The sequence below is a fragment of the Euprymna scolopes genome, chromosome 37 (assembly GCF_053919585.1).
Source record: "Euprymna scolopes isolate OS-2025 chromosome 37, ASM5391958v1, whole genome shotgun sequence".
Taxonomy (NCBI): Eukaryota; Metazoa; Mollusca; class Cephalopoda; order Sepiida; family Sepiolidae; genus Euprymna; species Euprymna scolopes.
The window spans coordinates 3,559,190-3,574,066 of NC_136518.1; the positions used below are offsets into that span (position 1 = coordinate 3,559,190).

General features: G+C 33.5%; 1 protein-coding gene across 2 annotated transcripts in view; it reads right to left on the reverse strand.

Moving 5' to 3' along the window:
- Positions 1–14,877, reverse strand: part of LOC145261041 (ras-related protein Rab-10-like) — a 199,805-nt gene that overhangs the window by 437 nt on the left and 184,491 nt on the right. For both annotated transcript variants that reach the window (XM_080119189.1, XM_080119190.1), the window contains exons 5-6: positions 8,656–8,757; positions 1–272 (exon numbers count right to left, since the gene is read on the reverse strand). The exon at positions 1–272 is cut by the window's left edge and continues 437 nt beyond it. In XM_080119189.1, coding sequence (XP_079975315.1) covers positions 198–272; positions 8,656–8,757 — 177 coding nt within the window. In that variant the 3' untranslated portion in view covers positions 1–197. The remainder of the gene's footprint in view (positions 273–8,655; positions 8,758–14,877) is intronic.

A 14,877-nucleotide genomic window follows, 5' to 3' on the forward strand; every position in this document is an offset into this window, starting at 1 on the left:
GGGGACCGCATGGAGTGGGGGAGAGGATGACGTTGCTGCTGCTGCTACTGTTTGACCATAGAGCGACGGCCATTTCTATGGAATACAAGTTTTCCAGGCCGGGGCAAAAAGAAAAAAAAGGAAAAAGGAGCAGCAGGAAGAGGATGTGGGAGGGGCAGGGGCTGGATAACAAGAATCTGGCAGAGGGGGAAGGGACACTAACAACACTTTCGACTGCTACCTTCCTGCTTGTGCACGTCGATACCCCTCGGCTCGGAGTCTTTGCTGGGGGTCTGCAACAGAAGAAAAAGGAAAAAAAAAATTACAATCTCGTTTACAACATTTGACAAAACTAAAACGGTCAGATAATGCCAATTTCAGTAAAACAAATTTTAAAATCTATAGAACAATTAGTGATTAGATGATTCGAATATGAATAAAATAAATCTCTAAATATTTATACTCTTATAAATTTGGGGAGGGGTGGTTGACACACACACACACAATTTTTTTTTCTCTCCTCTTTCTCTTCCCTGATCTTTCTTATTTATATTTATGTCTCGGAAGTAGAGTGAAAAGCATATCTTATTTTTCTTTTATTAATATTATTGGAATCTTTTCTTTCCTTGTACACATTTTTGTGAATTATTCCATGGATTTCTGCCTTTGGATTATTATGGACCATCTTCTTCCAATTACGGGATTTCCTTGGATTTTACTTGTACAAATGGAAATTCTTTTAACTTTCTTGAAGTTTTACATTTGGATTTTACCGTCACTGGAGTTTTTATCTTCCACCAGACTATCCATTCATGTGTAATCACCTTTTTCTTCACCATATTCCCTCTGCTTCACTTTTTTTTGTTTTCAAGTAAGATCTTTGACTTATTTGTTGTTTCATCAAATACTTTTGCATGCAAAATCCGATCCCGCATTTTGCTAAGGAAAGTATTTCTTCGAAACTCTGCGGATTAAGGACTATCCATTTATCTAGTGTTTCCTTTTCAGATTAAATATGTTTTTAACTCATTTCAAAGTGTTTTTTAACATTTTATTAACTGTTTGCTCATATATATATATATATATATATATATATATATATATATATATTTATTTATTTACCAGTGGTGAAAAAACCGGACTAGAGTGCTCAATGTGTAGTCAGAGCAGTATATAGGAAAGTTATTACTGTGAGTCCAGAATGAGTTTACAAATTGTTTCAGCTAGAGGAAAATCCTCAAAGAGAGGAAAAAATCCAACTAGCATCGTCAGAATTCATAGATGGACTAAGTTATAAAGTCAAATAAGAATGGAAAAATCGTAGATAAAAGGGAGTTAGAAAAGAAGGGAGGAGTGGTGGGGAGAGGACGTTGGAATTTAAAGTAGTAGGAGTGTATTAAAAAAAGAGAGGGGCTTATAATTAAATATTAATTATGTGTAAATTCTTATATACGTTTTTTTTAACGGTTTAAACTTAAAAGACGCTACTTTTGTTGATAACGGCATAAGTAACAGTTAATTTAAAGGATCACCATGGAAACAGGTTGGAGAGTTAAAGTTAGTGAAGGAACGGGTTGAAAATGGGGTTTAAAGTAATTTAGCGGGGCGGGGAGAGATTGAAAGATATTTATTGTTTATAAAATGGAAAGAAAAAGAAAAGGAAAAATAAGTTAATGAATTATACTTTACAGGTTTATTTTGATAGTGTAATGATATATATAATTAAATATAATATATATATAAATAAATTAGCCGGGCAGGTAGAAATTATACGTTACAGGTTTATTTTAATGAAATAAAATAAAATAGGTGAAAGCTTAAGTAAGTTACTTAAATAATAGGGAAAAAAAAAAAAAAAAAAAAAAAAGTTTTAATAAGTAACACACAAATACAAGCACACGCATAAATATGTACAGCAAATGCACATACGTAAATGGGGGAAAAGCACATGCGTGATTACACATACATATATATATATACACACATATACACATATATAAAAAACATACATACAGAAACACATATATATATATGCACACATACACAGATACGTAAAAATACACGCATATATACATATATGTAAATACACATACATCCAGATGCACACACTTACACATACATCCAGATGCACACACTTACACATACATATACATATATATACATATACATACATATATATATATATATATAAATATAAATTAGCTGGGAGGGGGGGGGAATTGAAAAATATTTTATAAATAATTTTTAAATTTTCGGGCGTTGTAGTTGAAGGAAAGAGAGAAGGAAAAAATATAAATTAATGAATTATAAGTTACAAGTTTATTTTACTAATATAGGAATAGGTAAGAATATCAGAAATTTAATCAAATAATAAATTCATAAAATTATTAGGGACATATTTATAATAAGTGAATAAAACACACACACACAGAAAAACACACACACACAAATACACATGTAGAAGATACGCACACAAATACAAAAACATATATATATAAACACATACATATACACACATGTAGAAGATACGCACACAAATAACTATATATATACATACATATACATACATATATACACATAAATACATACATACACACACATATACATACATATACACACACACACACACACATACATATATATATATATATATATATATATATATAAATTAGCTGGGCAGGGAGAGATCGAAAAAATTAATTTTTTGTTTTTAATTTATTATTTATAATTTTTTGAATTGTCGGGCGTTAAGTTGAAAGAAAGAAAGGGGAAATAGAAGAGTAAATAGGTGAATTATACGTTATAGGTTTATTTAATAAAGTAAAAAAGTAAGGATATCAGTAAGTTAATTAAATAATAAAAATTAATATAATTATTAATAAAATGTTAATATAAGTAGATAACAAAAACACATAAATACATACACATGAGTACACATGTAAAAAATGTACACACATCAATGGGGAGGAGCATGTGCTTGAGTATATGTACAAACACAAATACAAAATATATGTAAGTAAGCTTCGTGTTAAAAAATATGATAATTATTATTGAAAGAATTAGTAAGAGGTAAATATAAGAGAAAAGTGTATATATATATGTTATATGTAGATGGTAAATTAAATAATTAATTAAAATAGAAGGTAAGTAAATGATTAGTTGTTAACAAGTAGATAATAGACCGAGAGGCAAATCAAAGGATACCAATTGTGATAAGTACGTAATTGAAATATTAGAAATCGAGACCTAACCATGGAAATAGCCAATAAGAAACTATGGGGCGAGAACCTTTAAATAATGACATAAGGAGTAATTAAGGCAAAGGGGGGGGGGTACAAAAATGAGTTAGGTAAAGAGAGATGTAGCTAAAAATGGTGGGATAAATAGGTGGGGGTTCTGTGGAGGGGTTCTTTTAGAATGAATGGGGGACTATATAGTTTAGGTTGTAAATAGGGTGTGTGTAATTCGTTAGTGTTAGATTTTAGGGGTGGGTTATAGTTATTACTAGAAGGGTGAGAAGTTGCTTAAGAGGTGGGATTTATAATGTTTACAATTAAGTGAGGTTTCAGTTTTTTTATTTAAAAGTTTATCTCTATCTCTAAAATTAGTAATCAGTAATTTTTCAGTTAAGCATAAATAACATGGGGAGTTTAGTGATTTACAGGTACTAGCTCTATTAAGAATTTCCAAGCTAATAATCGGGATGAGGTTGTTTCGGGTAAGTAGTAGATAGTGGTTAGTTAATGAAGTACTATTGGGGTGGTTGGGGTTATTTAGGGAGCATTTATGCACTCTAAATCTGTCTTTGAACGTGGTGCTTGAGAGGCCAATGTAAAATTTTTTGTTTTGTGGGTCTTCAGCAGGGGCAATAGTTGCTTTGTAAACCACATTTGTTGAGAGACAATTTTGCTGGAGCGGGCATTGGGGTTTGTTAAGGCAGTTACAGTTATTTTGACCATTGTTATTATAGTTGTGGTTATTTAGTATTTTATTGTTGTGTTTTTTAATTTTATTTTCTAGATTATATTATATATATATATGATGGCAGCAAATTCGTTCTCGAATATTGCCATAATATATAGAAAATTAAAGCATGAAAACAACTCAGTAATAAGTCGCACAAAAGTGGCTTTTAAGCTCAGCCAAACTCAGGCATTCTTATTGAATGTTTGTTTGCCGTTTTAAGCTACAGCCAGCCTCTTTATTATCGAGATACACACTGATGGTAAAATGTGTATTCCATTGCATATCAAGTAATGGCTGTGCTTGAAGCTTTTTATAGTGAGGAAAGACTTTGCACTGAGACAATCCTACTCTCTAAACAACTGCAACATTGAACCAAAAAGAAGAGCAAGTCAACATCATTGGATGCAGCAGTTGCCACAGGTTTTATATGAGGGTTTTCCTTTTCCTAGAGAGGTTGCCTTCACCATGGCTTACGGGAGCCATCTCCACCCCTATGCCATTTAATTGGGACTTAGGTTGCTGGGCACAAGAGCATACTCCACACACCAGTGAGTTATATATGTCGTAGCTGATAGGGCCTAAACTCCTCTGTCAGGGTTCCTTCACCTTTAGCCTTTGGTTTAAAGAACCTTGGTCCACAAGACAGTGGAGGTCCAGTTATACATGATCACGATGTGCATGTGGGGTTGATTTGTCTCGGAGAAGCACAGTATGATATCTGAGTGCTTTTAACACATGTCCACACCAGACCTTGACCATATATATATATATATATATATATATATATACCATATATATATATATATATATATATATATATATATATATATATATATTAACAACCAGACCTTGACCATATATATATTAACAACCAGACCTTGACCATATATATATATATATATATATATATATTAACAACCAGACCTTGACCATATATATATATATATATTAACAACCAGACCTTGACCATATATATATATATATATTAACAACCAGACCTTGACCATATATATATACATATTAACAACCAGACCATGACCATATATATATACATATTAACAACCAGACCATGACCATATATATATATATATATATATATATATATATATTAACAACCAGACCTTGACCATATATATATATATATATATATATATATATATTAACAACCAGACCTTGACCATATATATATATATATATATATATATATATATATATATATTAACACCCAGACCTTGACCATATATATATATATATATTAACAACAAGTTGACACAAAAGCAAATCAATTAACGTAACATTTCTTAGTACGGCACAATCACGTTGACAAACTGGTTCTCGCCAGATCACCGAAGTTAAGCAACGTTGAGCCTTGCCAGTACCAGATGGGTGACCATTTTGGAAGGTTAGGTGCTGTATGTGCCTTCTGGGAAGGTTGGGCGTGGGGCCAGCACCCTCACCCTGAAAAAAGAACTCAGTCGCTACAAAAGCATCTCCAAAGTTGTAGATGGCCTATGCCCCTTGGGGGCTCAAGGCTATGGATGGATGGAACATTTCTTAGTCTTTAACACGCAGACGTAGAAACACATCCTGTTTATTCACGTTTACAACGAAGAGAAAGAACATGTCACATACACGCATTTTTATATATAGTCAATCAAAAGGGAGACAACTCAAATTACCCAAAGCACAAGTCATCGTCAGTGTTGTGTTATTTTCTTTCTAAATACGTTATGGAGGCGTTGATTTAATTTGAATAAAATAAAATATGCATCAGGTGCACTTGAAAGCAAAATCAAGCACACCTGATGCATATTTTTTTTTTATTCAAATTAAATCAATGTTTCTATAACGAAACTCACACCCTGACGTTAATCTCACAAAGCCAACACATCGTTCTTCCCATTTTAAAATACAACCTGACTACAACTTGGATGTCTTCAAGTCCAACGTTAACAAATTCCTAATGAACCGCCCCCCTTAAGTAAACACTTCATTATATCTCCACACTAACATACTGTACTTGCAATAACCCTTATCCTTGAGTGGCTTCCGGGCCTTAATAAGTGGTGACCACCGTGTAAAATAAAAAAAAAAATAAAAAATCTTTACTAACAGACTTTTCTTTCTCAAACTTTATAACATCCCAAGAAAGAAGGAGGGGAAAAAAATGACATACAAAATACTCAGGATGGAGTTTAACTCTGAAATCTATATCTAAAAGTGTCTGTCTGTTTGTGTGTACATTTCCCTACGCAATAACACTGTCAATTTTCAGTCTAGAGACTCGAAATTTAATATACAGGGTACTGAGATTTAAGAAAATCGTAATTCGTTTTCGTCCAGAAATTTGTCTGTTAAGGGGTCAAAGTTCAGCGATTTGACCTTTGAGAACTCTATCAAACTCCGACAATTTTGGGTATGAACAATTGAAATTTTAGATATAGGTTCCTTGGACATGGATCTAACTTAATAACTTGATTCGAGCCTAAAACGATAAATGTTAAGGGGTTAAAGTTAAAAAAATTTGCCCTCTGCGGTCTCTACCAAATTACTCAGACAATTTCTGGTCTAAACATTTGAAATTTTACATAAAGGGTATTCAGAGATAGGGCAAGCTTTTTAATCGGTTTGGGTCGAAAATTTGAGCTACCAATATACAAATGTATGTATGTTTGCATGTCTGCCTAAAACTTTTGATAGAGGCGACAGATTTTTACAAGATCATGAGCGTTTTGAAGCTCGACCCTTCAGACGACAAATACCGAAAAATTGGCTAAAAACATTAATTTCTTCACCCTCAACTAGACACTTTTCTACAGGGAGGAGTCGTTTTTTTTTTAACAATATTTTCGAAAGTCATCTCTTCTTTTCGATTGTCTAGCCTTAATTTAAACCTACGTCACTCTCGATTTGGCGGTGGTCCTAACAGCAAAGACGTCACATTTTTCCCCAGTTCTTTTCCTCCTTTGCAGTACGGGTTCGATCCTGCCTTCCTATTACCACTTTTTTTTTTTTTTTTTTTTTTTTGCTCAACACACATCGCCAAACACCCGGGCAACGCCGGGCACTCATGCTAGTATATTTAAATTATAAATTTCACATGTCATCATTTAACAGGCAACTCCAAGTTACCTAAGCCCCTTATATCACTGAAAATAAGCACATCTCGAATCGTCAAAGGGAGACAACTCTTCAATGACAAATTTCCAATAAATTATGCATATATTTTCTCTAATGTAAAAACACTGTGTGTGTGTGTGAGAGGGGAGGTGATCTTTATCTTCTACTTTCACCAGTAATTTTAAAATCGATACATATTGATTTTTTTTATTATTACTACATGCATTGAAAGATTTTGTTTTAAACAAAATCTTATATATAAAGAGCTATATGTCTATCTGTGCCTCCATATTTACAAACTCTATCTCTTCCGAAACTAAAAGTCACAGAGCGATACTTGGGACCTCAAATGATTGGATTTTTTATGGACCATTCTTTTATGGGTCTTTAGCCGGTTAAAATAGTTTTTAAGGGGTTAAAATAGTTTTTAAGGGGTTAAAATAGTTTTTAAAGGGTTAAAATAGTTTTTAAAGGGTTAAAATAGTTTTTAAGGGGTTAAAATAGTTTTTAAGGGGTCAAAAATGGGTCAAAATTAAAAAAAAAAATTACATTCATCTTAGTTTATTAATTTTTAATCAGTTCATATGCGTGTCACGTTGGTACAGGTGTAACATCACCAGCTTTGAATGTTGCAGTTTTGCTTTTGGTTTCAATTCTCCCCGATGGCACTCGAATACTTTTTTTTTTTTTTTACTTTTCAAATCACGACTATAATAATATATACAAAATCTGGACAACTTAACGTATCATATTTAAGCATATTTTATGACCAGGCAACTGAAATTGACAAGAGGATCAGGAAAAGCGCTTACAACACCCGCTCCCTCACATCTGAAAGTAAGGGGTGGGGGTAGAAGCTGATAGACATTGGTGTAAAAAAGTGCGCACACAGATAGACCAGGGGCCACACATGTTTGTGACCTTTGCAACACTCGTATTGGTCTCCCAAACCACAAGCGGTTTTGCTTGAGCCAAACAAGCTAGAAATAAAACCCAGCTAAATAATGGCTAAAAAATTAAGCAGTTAAGTCTCCAGTGAGCGTAAAAAAAAAAAAAAAAAAAAAAAAAACTTGCATCCATGACAACTTGGGGTTGAAAAACCATTTTCCAGACAATCCCTCCAACCAAAAAATATACTCTAAAAGTCATGTAAATTGATCATATAGTTTTACTTTTATAAAGAAAATCATTTTTTAGTGGTTAATGGGAATTCATGAACATTACAACAAAATCTTGCAAGTTTGAATTGTCAATTTTTTTTGCTTTTTTTTTTTTTGTTTAGATGATTTTCAAAATGGTGGACAATACAACCCCTCTTCAGTTACTCATAAAATTAGATTTTCTTATTTAAAAATAAAAGTACTGAATCAATTTATGCGATTTTTGGAATATGATATTTTTGTTTCATTATACAGATTTTCTTTTACTATAGTTTTTTAAGATAGGGGGAATTCTGGGAGAGAACGTTAGTCTATAATAATGGCGTCATCTTTATCATATTTAAAACCGTTTTATTTTTAAACTCATGTCATATTGAAATTAAAACACAAATTAAAATAAGCCGAGCAGAAAGAGGTTTTTGTGTTTTACCTTATTCAAAATTGCTTGAGCTAAATCCATAAATGCTTTCTCTACGTTAATGTTTGCCTTGGCACTCGTCTCTAAGAAAGGTATCGAATGTTCACGGGCAATCTGGAGGAAAAAATAAAAAACAACAGACAATAGATAAGTTGAAATATTACAAGATGGTAAAGAAACGAAAAAGAAAAACATGCACTTCAAATTTATCTTCAGTCGACCTTTGACAACTAAATATTTTCGCTTACTAGCCAAACCCATGTGATTTTTGGAATATGACATCTTTGTTTCATGACGAGTACATACATGGAAAAAATTTTTCAATATTTTTTTTTCAATATTTTTTTTTTTTTTTACATAAGTAACTCTAAATATGCACAGAATTTCATGTTGAGATTTTCAAACTATAAACATTCAAACTTCTTCAGCTTATATAAAAAAAAAACACAAAAAACACAAAAAACAAAAAACAAACATTAAAAACAAAAAACAAACATTAAAAACAAAAAAACAAACATTAAAAAACATTTAAAAAACAAACATTAAAAAACATTTAAAAAACAAACATTAAAAAACATTTAAAAAACAAAAAAAAAATAGTATATCGTTCTATTAAACCTTTTATTGTTTAAATAATTCAACTTGGCTCGTTTTATTAAAAAAAAAAATGTTTGAAACAACACAAATGAACTTTGATTGTCAGTGAAATCAAACAATCGTCAAAAGATAAGCGTTTTATTATTTCTAGTTGCCATTTGAAAAAAAAAAATGTAAAAGCGATTGTTTCAGTCGCAACGTAAAGCCTTGCATTCGCTATTTGGATGACTGTCGTTAGTTTGACATTTTATTTCGTGCTCCGTTCATTTAACGTCACTTTTTCCTTGCTATTCAGGGTATTAAACACAGCCTCCAAAATAGTTATTTTCCTTGGTCCGAAAAAGGGAGCGTTATCACCCTTGAAAACCAGAGCTGTCATGATCTGTTTGAGAGGGAAACAAAATGAGTCTTTTTTTTTTTTTTTTTTAAATCCTTAAAAGATGAGGCTTCATAATTTGCGGAACAATTCTTTTGCGGACTATTATCCTCATCTTCATCTTCTGCTGCTGTTTCATCACATTTCGGCAAAACTCATCTTTTGGTCTTCTTAAAATGATTAACCGTGACGTGATAGGAATGCTGAGTCTCTTCATTGCATCCCCAGTAATCACTGCCTTCCATAGTTGTTGTCGTCTCACGTTTTTGGCCAACTAATCCTCTGGCCTGCTTTGGATAGGATTAAAACCGCTATCTTCACACAATGCTCACCTGGAACCATAGAGACTCAACGCCTCTATGCACTAGATCACGGCCCCTGAAGATGAGTATTGTTTGAAGATAGAAGTTACAATCCTACCCAAAGCACGCCAGAGGATTTGTTGGCCAAAATGTGACTAGACAACAGCAACTATGGAAGGCAGTAATTGGTGAGAATGCAGTTACAAGACTCGGCATTCCTATCCGGTCGCAGTTAACTATCTGAAGAAGGCCAGAGGATGAGTTGGCCGAAATGTGGTGGAACAACAACAATGAAGATGAGGATAACAGTCTCCAAAAAAAAAATGAATACACAAAATGAGTCTCACAACACAGACTTCAATTATCACGCTTGTAGAGTAACATTTTACTCTGAAAGTTGTTAAATAAATTTGTTAACGATTACTTTGTGCTTTGCTCCTTTTCGTGTTGCTATTGAGTTTATAACATACAGGGTGTCCATAAAGTTTGTGTGCACTTTAAAAAATTTATAAATTTATTACTTTATTCCGCAACTTGAACAATTAAACTTGAAAGATGATACAGTGTTTCAACAAGATGGAGCTCCTTGTCACTTTGCTCGGCGTGTTAGACAGTTTCTAAATCAGGAATTTCCTAACAGATGGATCGGAAGGGTTGGACCATTTAATTCGCCTCCATATTCGCCAGATTTGACTCCATTAGGTTTTTTATGGGGACATGTGAAAACAATTGCGTATGCAACCAAACCTAGTCCATAGGAAGATTTGAAAGCTAGAATAACTAATGTGATTTCAGGCATTATTATAAATCATTTGGCAAATGTTTTTTGTGAACAGCAAAATCGTATTACCCTTTGTATTGCTAATGATGGAGGGCATGTGGAAAGTTAAATAAAATTTCAATAAAAGCTTAAAAAATATAGATTTACTTCTTTCAAATCCATTTTACAGATTATTTCTATTGCAAATACAAATAAAGTTATAAATTTTTTAAAGTGCACACGGACTTTATGGACACACTATATATAATTCAACAAACGGATCCGTTGTGAATGGATGCAAGCTAGATTGTGGTGTGGATTTTGAAAACCAGTTAAAAAAAAAGGCAGAGATGATTTCTAGGGATCATTAAAAATGCGAGATCGGTGTGCATTCGATATGAGTTAAGAAGCAATGATGTCATAGACTTTTACATTTTTTGCCAGTTGTACAGTTTAATCAAGACATTAAAAAATGAAAGTATCGAAAAAAAAAGTTTCAATTGTACGTATCCGTTATAGAATTAAGTTCTCAAAAAAAAAAAAAATTTCACTTAATTTCATCAAGTAATTTTTTTTTTTTTTACAGCGAAAAACAATTTGTTATGATACCGAGCAAAAGGTTCGATTTTTAGGAAGAAAAGCTAGTATTAAAGATGGGGAGGGAGTGTCGGCGCTTTACATGGAGTTATCTCCCCATGGCGTGTTCTAAAAATCCAAACAAAAATTTAAAAGATTCCAAGATGTCTGCCTTCAACGTGCTGTCACAAAAACGTGTTTTTCCGCTGTAAAAAAAATCCCTGCTCAATCAAATTAAGTGAAAAAAATTTTTCCGGAGATCTTCAGTTCAAAACGGATACGTACGATATAACCTTTTTCTGATATTTTCATTTTTTTTATGTCTTGATTAAACTGTACAAGTACCTTTTTAAAAAATTTATATATATATTTTTTTTAATCAAGAATGATTTTTCATTTTATTTGTATTCTTTGAACAACTTTTTTTTTTTTTTTTTTTACATGGAGTTCACCACTTATCAAGGCCCAATGGCCACTCGGGGATAAGGGTTATTGTGTGCACAGTAATCAAAGGGATAGTGTAGCAATAGTATTGGAGAATTGGTAAGGTGTCATTACTTAGGGGGGGGCGGTTCATCAGGAATTTGTTTGTGTTGGACTTGAAGACATCCAGGTTGAAGTCAGGAGGGAAACAGGCAAGCGGAACAGAGTTCCACAGGCGTGCAGTTTTAAGAAAGAAGCTTTGTTCATGGAATCCACGTTTTGGTTTAGGCACAGATAAGGAGTGGGGAAAATTAGTGACGGCGGTTTCAGCTAGTTGGGTGTTTTTTGAAAAAGATTGGCGAGGGGGGGACCAGAGAATAGAGCTCAGACGAGCACTTGCCATGGAAATAACGATAGAACAACGACAGGCTCTTCTGTGGGAAAGAGGTTGCAGGGTAGAGAAAAGGACATCCCCCACCAAGCCACGAAGTCTATTTTGTACTCTGTCAAGGCAGGATAGGCTGTTTTTAGCAGATCCCGCCCAGATGTGGCAGCAGTACTCCATCTTTGGACATACTTTGCTCTTATATAGATAGAGAATTGCATCATTAGTGAGATATCTTCTGGAGCAGTAGAAGGATCCCACCATTTTCCCAGCGACTTTGGCCACAGACTTGATATATGTGTTCCATTTAAGATCAGGAGTAAAGGTCAAACCCAGAAGCTTATCAAAACACAGGGCCTCCCCTAGATGAGAGTCATCCATTTCAATTGATGCCAGATGGGGATCAGAGCGTTTATGATGTAGAGATAGGAGCTTGGTCTTAGATGCATTAAAGGTAACCAGCCACCTCTTTCCCCACTGTTCCATGCACTCAAGATCAGAGGAGAGAGAATCAGAGAGAACATCATCATTTACGGCCTTTGATGTGTTGCCATAGATGGTCGTGTCATTAGCATAGATGTCAACGAAAGATTTTAGTATGTGTTTTGGGAGATCATTGATGTAGATCAGGAAAAGAGTTGGGCCCAGTATGGACCTCTGAGGGACTCCAGCATTAATACTGTGGGCCTCTGATTTCTGCCCATCAACCACTACTCTTATGAGCCTATCTGAGAGAAATGATTTAATGATCGAGAATACATTTCCAGTTATACCGTAGCTGGAAATCTTGTGAAGTAGGCTCTTATGCCAAACCTTATCGAAGGCCTTTGATATGTCGAGAGCAATTGCCCTAGAAATGAAGCCTTTATCGAGAGATTTGCTAATCCTATGAGATATAACTGTTAGCACATCTGCGGTAGATCTAGCAGAACGGAAACCATATTGCGTGTCGCTAAGAAGGTTATTTCTGCTGAGGTGGTTGACTACTTCTCTATTTATTGTGGATTCCAGCAACTTACTCATGACACACAGGAGACTTATTGGTCTGTACTGAGAGGGGGATGACTTATCACCTGAATTCTTAAATACAGGGCATACTGATGAGGTTTTCCAGGGTGTTGGGAAGCACTTCTCCTTAAGGCAACACTTAAACAGTTTGGTAAGTATGGGGGCAAGTTCTGGTTGTAAATTTTTTAACACTATAATTGGAATACCGTCAGGGACAGTTGCTTTACTGGAGTCAAGGTTCTTGATTAGCTTGACGACCCCACGCACAGATATTTGTATGTTGCATAGCGTGTTGTCTGCTATAGGAGGGAATATGGGGAGTTGATGGCCTTCGTCACACAGGGTAGAATTTGCCGCAAAGTTTTTGGCAAATAGTTTGGCCTTGTCGGATGCTGTCGAGATGACCTCTGGTCCATTGATAATGGTTGGGATAGAACGCACGTTTCTGTTCAGGATCCTATTTGCCAGAACTGGTGGGAACCAAGCCGCTGCTCAGCTACTTTGGATTTAACGGATTTAGCATATAGTTCTCTTGCATTTTTTATTACTCTTTTACAGTGGTTGCTGGCGGTCCTGAAAGCAGCTTTAGTTTCAGTGCATCTATTACGTTGGTAGTAGTGTTCTCATTTTGAGTTTTTTTCGCGCAATATTTCAGTCAATGTAACCTCTGATATTCTTTATGGATCTGTACGAAATTTTGAATGGAACCCTTTTATTTCATCCATGGGAATAGCATGTTCTTTTCCTCTCAGCAATGAGTAATCTCCAGTTATACTCGTGAATCCCTTACACTGAGTATTGAAACTAATTCAAATGTAATTAAACATTTTTACAATTAAAATTCATTCAAATTATGACATATCGATATGATAAACAGAAATTAAAACATTTAAAATCCTTTTTATCTCCTCTTTAACTCCAAAGCTAACATTAGTTATCTCCCTTCAATTAAATTATATGCAGCCCCACAAAAGAAATTTAGACCAAAGTAATAGCTCTCTGCACATATATAATATATATATATATATATATATATATGCAGAGAGCTATTACTTTGGTCTAAAAATATATATATATATATATATATATATATATATATATATATATATTATATATACACACACACATGAGCAGGCCGCCCGACATATGCTTAAATATGATATTTTGATTAATGCAAATTTCGTTTTTATTATATTATATTGGACCCAATATATATAGTAATGATTTAAATTGTTAAAAAAGACTTGTGCGCCACCACCAAGAATCGAAACCAAAACGTTTAGCTTGATTTACTTTTTTCTTTGACCTTAATGCCGGACCTATGAAGATATATTTGCTGCAAGGCTAAAAATTAAAACATAACCTAATAACTACTACATTACGCATGCATAATCGTAATGCCATCGTTCGACTCTCACCCGGTAAATTTTAATTTTTTATTTTTTTTTTTATTTTTCACACTGATGTACAGATTTTTCGCAGCTAAAACCCAAATATAAAGTTTTACATGCGTTCAAATACCCTATATGAAGTTTCATGTCTGTAGACCAAAAATTGTCAGAGGAGTTTGGTAGGCGAAATTTTTCAAACAAACATATATACACATACATAAATATATATAGAAAGACGTTTGTGTATACTATAACCTTTTTACGCAAATATTACGCAAGTATAAATCATGTAAAATATCTGCATGAATATAATTACACGTAATAGTTAACTAAAGATGATCATCGCATGAGAAAACAAAAAAAAATTAATAGGAAATTAATTAAAATGAATATTTTAAAGAATATGCAAATTAGCT